The sequence below is a fragment of the Labrus bergylta genome, chromosome 12 (assembly GCF_963930695.1).
Source record: "Labrus bergylta chromosome 12, fLabBer1.1, whole genome shotgun sequence".
NCBI classification, from domain to species: Eukaryota; Metazoa; Chordata; class Actinopteri; order Labriformes; family Labridae; genus Labrus; species Labrus bergylta.
Genome location: NC_089206.1, coordinates 21,708,598 through 21,714,597, shown reverse-complemented (window position 1 = coordinate 21,714,597; position 6,000 = coordinate 21,708,598). Strand labels below are relative to the sequence as shown.

Genomic DNA, 6,000 nt, shown 5'->3' with positions numbered 1-6,000 from the left:
AATACACTGAAAACGACGTGCTGTGTTCAGAAGAGAGCTCAGAGACTCCAAAGACCAAATCCATCACATATCAGAGAAAAAACAGCAAAATGAAGACCCTCGTTTGCGTGTCAGTCTTCTTCACGGTTTTGTTCCAAACATCCTGCACTGTAACGGTGACGGTAAGTGTCGTAGCATTTACAGAATATCCACATGTCAGTGTTTTCTGTTAGGTACTCGATCCAGGAGTGACCCTGTTGTCTTTTAAAACAGATGATGTATCATAGCAGCCCAACACAGTGTAGCCCGCTGTTAAAGGTCCCATGTTATGCTTTTTCTGGTTTTATATGCTCTTTAGTGTGTTTTCCAAGTGTCCTGTGCATGTTTAGGCACATCTATGTGCAAAAATTCAAAGTCCGCGAAAACGCGGCTTCTCCTGCCTCCTCCTACCTCCTCCTGTTAGCTGTAGCATTAGCCGCATGTAACGCTCGGTTCTAGCCCCCCTCGATAAAAACTTGTCAGTGTGGCGTCATTGTCAGTGTGAGATCACTGATCTAAGCCCATTGGCTCATTGTGGCAAGCCCAGCAGCTCATGTTGAAATTTCCGAGACGCGTGCTGAGCAACTGACCAATAACGACAGAGCGGATCGGCAGACCAATCAGAGCAGACTTGGCCCACGTGGGGTCTAACAGTGTGGGCTCAACAGAGCGTAGCTGGACTCAGAGCGTAGAGGGAGAAAGGAGGAGCAGTCCATGAAAACAGACACTTTTTTAGAACTTTAGCTATTGTGAACGTACAAAAGTAGGTACATAGATTAAATATACGAACCCCAAAAAGGGCATAATATGGGCTCTTTAATTAAGTTCAACGTTCAAGAAGAACGGGACACAGTAAACAAAAGGGACCCTTTAGGGTTGGATCGGTACCCTTGGATCCCCAACAGATTGGTACCAAAAAAGTAGGATGGTACGGATCCCTTATTTTGGTACCATTCCCAATTTTTGACGGTGGAAACCCCAATAAATGGGCACCATACCTTGGTGGAAACGGGGATTAAGATACTGAACTGGGTCACTGTTCTGACTTTGGCTCCAGGTACCAGGAAGTCTAGCAGGTTTCTCAGGTGTATCCCAGTTCCTCATTTACAACACACACATGTTCCTTTAGTTGCAGACTAATAAGTTGCTTAATGAGTAGTTAATCATTCACAGAGTGTTGAATTACAGGTTTGTGAGAAAGTTCTCCCAGCTCTACATTTTACTCCAAACTTTTCAAGTTCTCTTTGTCATCAGGTGGGAAATATTCAACGGAACAAATTGTCTGGCTGTTTTCTGTGAAAGATTACAGAAACATTGCGACCAAAAATCAATTTATGTGTGACTAAAACTGTCAACGTTATGGTGTATAACAAATGTCTACCACAGCCAATCAATACGACTTGATAGAGGAACGTTCCCTGTTTATATCAATTATAAAACCTTTGTATTTTTCAAGTTAAAGTCATAATTATTCGAAAAAAACATGCATGTTCCTGATAAGTGAAACGCAGATGTTTAAGATGAGACTGTTGAAAATGTCTTCAGTAATGCAGCGACTGAATCAGGAACAGTAGTATCATAAATCTGGTTTATTTTGTTTTTGTTTCTTTGGGTTTTATTTTGAAATCTTTAAAATAAAGCTTAAACAAAAGACGAAGGAGAATTAGATGAGTTTCTTTTTCTTTATGCGACACCCTTTTCCAACAGATTGGTTATAAATGGAGTCTTCACAGAAAGCTAGATGATATTGGTTGGGTTATGTCTTCTTATATATTTTGTCATTTTTAAAATGTTTGAAACAAAAAAAGGAACAGATTCCTGCAGATGTTGGTGACAGTTGTAGGTGACGTTTGTCCTCTGCTGATCACTCATCTTACTTTGTAGGAAGGAGACTTTCACTTCTCTCTGGAGGCGGTGAAAGCTCTCGGGGCTCTGATGAGCGCAGAAGAGGACTCATCTAAACAGGAAGTGAAGCAGGTGGAGGTCGAAACAGCGGCCGTGTGCTCTCACCCCGATCTGCCCGAAGACTTCAAACCCCTGTGTCTGAGGGAGGATGCAGGAGCAGCTCTGGCTCGACTCGGTAAGATCGGTCATCAAATATCTGAGTTAAACATGCACGCCTTGTTCTGTGAAAGCATAGAGACACATCTTTCCACATTGTCTATATGGTATTTCATTAAAGGTCACATATTATGTAAAATACATTTTACGCATGTTTCTCTAACACTCATGTGTCCCTCGTCTGTCTACAATTTTCTTGTTTCCCAGTAAAATTACATTTTATAGAGGAGTTGGTTGTCTCTCAAATGCAAGGTTGTTGGTACGATCCCAAGCATCTACAGCCACATGTCCGATGTGTCCTTGGGCAAGACGCTTAACCCCAAGTTGTTCCCACTCAGAGGCGCAGCTTGTCAATGGCTGACAAACTTTAAACCACAGCATAGATACAGTTTGCATCAAGGGGGAACGCCCACAAAACGTCACATCCGGTTTGCGCTGAGGGGGGAAACAAACCGCTAGATACAAAGCTAAAGTGCTGCTGTGTGCCCTTCGTCCCTACAAATCCACTGAAGTATCAAAATCTAAGGTTTCATATTTTACCCAACCGAAGCACAGAGCCCAGTAGGAGAGACTGGAGCGAGCGGACGAGCTTAGTCGCTAGTGAGATCCAAAACTCAAACGTGTATGTCTGTAGTCAGCACTGCATTTGGGAACGACACTTTGGTCCGTTTAGTTGGATCTTTCGTCCAGTCTTTTAAAACGTATTGGACAACAACTCCATCCTCTTCTGTTCAGTTTATCAATATATATATATGTCTTTGTCAAATGACAGTAATGAATCCATATGGGACATGACAGCTTGTAAGCGCTAGTATCGCAGTTCAAATTCCAAAATGCATCATTGGTGGCTGGGGGGAAAGGAGTCTTTTCCCCCACGGAAGGCCCTGCCCCCAACTATGACGCGACGCTGATTGTATCTATTGCCTCCAAATGTGCAAATTTTGCAATGACAGTAGGGGGCGCCACTCGCTCTCTCAATGCCCTGCATGCATTAATTCTGTGAAAACCAACATTTGTCAATGAAGGAAAATGAAGAGGAATAATCTGTCTGGGAGTGAGAAAAGGCTGGATCGAGAGGCCCCCAATTATTTTTTTTACCAGGGCCCCAACAGACACTAGAATCGCTTCTGCTCCTCTGCGATGGTGTGTGAATGTGTATGAATGGGATGAGTTACTCCTGATGGACTCTTTACACAGCAGCCAATATCATCAGTGTGTGAATGTGTAGGTGTGACCTGTGGTGTAGAAACGCTTTGAGTAGTCAGAACACTAGAAAAGAAATATACAAGCTCAAGTCCATTAACCGTTCACCTTTTATTTCTCTTCCAGCTGTGGTTGCTTCTGACGCTGACGCCTGCGAGATCTGTGAATCTGTCGCCTGTATCGGCTGCTGAAAGGAAACCTGGTGTCCTAAAACAACGTCTCTTAAATCCAAAAAGTCATATTTAAAATGCTAATAAAGAAAGTGGCATTGATTTCTTACATGACATGCCCATTGATTATGTTGTGTTTCATATGTGTTTTGAACTTTGTGAGCTGAAAGCATGCGGTCAAATTTTTGTACATCTGGTTAAAATGTTAAAATATTTTTATATTGCCTTTTTAATGAAATCTCAATAAAGTGTTTGAAAAATCGGGAAAGGTTTCTAATTCTTGTGTTGTGTATTTCAAAGAGGAGACGCGGTGGCGCTTCACATTTGTGTTTTTGTGATTGATCATCCGGTGAAAGTGGAATAACAGCTGATGTAGCAACAATTTAAATTGAATTGTATAAAATATGTAAAGGAATATCAGGAAGGAGAAAGACAAATGTAAGTTTATTTTATTTTATTATTATTTTTTCACATTTGATTGAATTTGTAAAAGAACATGAGGAGGGAGAGAGACACAAATGTGAGGTTTTAACTGTATTTTCATTTAATTTCTTTCTTAATTTAAAGAGTAACTAAACCCTAAAACCACTTTTTTCAACTATAAACCTCTGTATTTGAGTATTAAGTAGTGTTATGGATCAATCCAACTCCCAATCTCGACATTTGAGTACAAAGTATTGAAATTTGAAATATTGTGTTAGAAATGTGCATAGTGTCTGCCCTTCCGTTTGAAAAACTCTAACGGCTGTGTGGAGTACAGTACTCCGTAGGAGTGAATTACTACGTCACCAAACCTATAAAAGCCTCGTCACCTGACTCGACGAACTGTGGGGAGTCAAGTGTGTGTGTGTGTATTTGTGTGTGTGGGGCAAACATTGTATCATGCTGCGGCTGATAACGGTGCGAAGCAATGAGTGGGCAAGTTTTTTTTTAATTAACTAACTGTGGGAGAACCGAAGCGCTCAGAGTAAACCCACCCCACCCCCCCCCCCCCCCCCCCCCCCCCCAAGCATTGTGCAATTGCATTGGCCATGATGACACCGAATATGAGGCGACATCTGAAGGTGTACATGAACGGCTTGAAGAACTGCTTAACCGAGCTGCTCTGTTTTGATTTTAACAGGCGCTTCTTTAGAGCTTCAACAATGTAGATGATCGCGGGCTGCTGCTGAAGCATCATGCCGCTCCACACCGCCTTTTCATCAACGCCCGTCTTGAGTTCTTTGTACAGCTTCTTGAACGTCTCTTTCTTATTGTCTGTGCTGAGATCGAAAGTAATTTCAGAGTCTTTCATCTTTGCCCAGAGCAGCTCCGTCATTGCTGTGATGGTGGATTGGTAGGTGTCACTGGCTGGATGGACCAGAGTCTTTTTCAGAATGTGATCCACCAGCCCAGTCACCATAACCTCATAGGTTAGCCTGTCCCACATGTGTCCTTCAGTCTCCTCAGCTTCATCCCTTAATGCTGAATTCTTACTCTTTTCCACGACTCGCCCGACACCTATCGCCTCCGCAAGAGTCAGAGAAATAGTGTCGCCCAGACAGTCTTGAATTTGCCTCCTTGTAATGCTCTTCTGAGAGCTACTGGACCCTGAGGAGCATCTGGATGATTTTGGAGGACTCTGTTGAGAGTCCTTCCTCTCCAATGCCATGAAAATGTGTTTTGTTAAAGTTTGCACGATATCAATACACAAGGTCGTGACTAACGCTTTGGCGCTCATGTCATCGGAGCTGTCCGCCAGACTGACCCACTGATCAAAAGTGAGCCTATCTAGGAACATGTCAATGACAGGACGGAGAGTCTCGGTCGTCAGCATCGGGAATGTCTGCACCGTGCTCTGATTGGCGTTTGGGCTCTGCATTGTTTTGATTCGCTGTGTCTTTAAAGAGTAACTAAATCATTCCAACCACTCATCATGGCCAAAATAACATTTCGAATCAAAACAAATCCAAACGGTTACAGAGCCGGAGTGAAAAAAAAGGAGGCGAGGAGGTTTGTAATCAGAGGGAAACGTCTTCATTTATTCATACTTTATTCAGATCTCACAGGATTTTTCAAGAGAACTCCCTCTGTCTCTTAACCTTTTTTTTTCTTCTTTTGGTTAATTTAAAGGTCACATATTCTCCTCCTTTTTAAGAAAGTTAACCCTCGTGATATCCTCCCGATTGCTATACACCAGCTGTCTGTCTGTCTGTTGACAACAGACGTTAGTAAATTCAATAAAAAACTCATAATTCAATCAAATTACCTCAAATTTACAGTAATCATGAAGAGCATAGTACTGAACAACCCCAATTATTTTCACCATTTGATGAATAAAAAACGGCAAAAGATTGAATTTGGGGTCAGATTGACCCCAGGAAATCAGGATGGTTAAATCCCGTTTTGCACCAAATGGCATAGGTGTGAAAATAAGTGTTCCTGCTGCTCTCACTTTTTTCCTTATTGATCAGTGTTCATTCCCACTCAGACCACTAGAGGGCACTGTGGACTCTTATTTCACCATGGACTACACAAGCCTCTTCATCATGATCTTTTATTTGAGTGT

At 42.2% G+C, this 6,000-nt stretch overlaps 1 protein-coding gene across 1 annotated transcript; it reads left to right on the top strand.

Moving 5' to 3' along the window:
- On the top strand, positions 1-3,720 carry LOC109981560 (guanylin). Its single transcript, XM_020630398.3, has 3 exons — positions 1-161; positions 1,903-2,098; positions 3,409-3,720. The coding sequence occupies exons 1-3, from the start codon at positions 90-92 to the stop codon at positions 3,471-3,473; spliced, it is 333 nt and encodes a 110-aa protein (XP_020486054.1). The 5' UTR covers positions 1-89; the 3' UTR covers positions 3,474-3,720.
- The last annotated feature ends 2,280 nt before the right edge of the window (positions 3,721-6,000 follow it).

Bases quoted from the DNA above. Each gene is read 5' to 3' on its own strand.
- LOC109981560 (XM_020630398.3), top strand. From the start codon at position 90: ATGAAGACCCTCGTTTGCGTGTCAGTCTTCTTCACGGTTTTGTTCCAA. The intron at 162-1,902 runs GTAAGTGTCGTA...CTTACTTTGTAG, and splicing joins CCTGCACTGTAACGGTGACG to GAAGGAGACTTTCACTTCTC. The intron at 2,099-3,408 runs GTAAGATCGGTC...TTTCTCTTCCAG, and splicing joins AGCAGCTCTGGCTCGACTCG to CTGTGGTTGCTTCTGACGCT.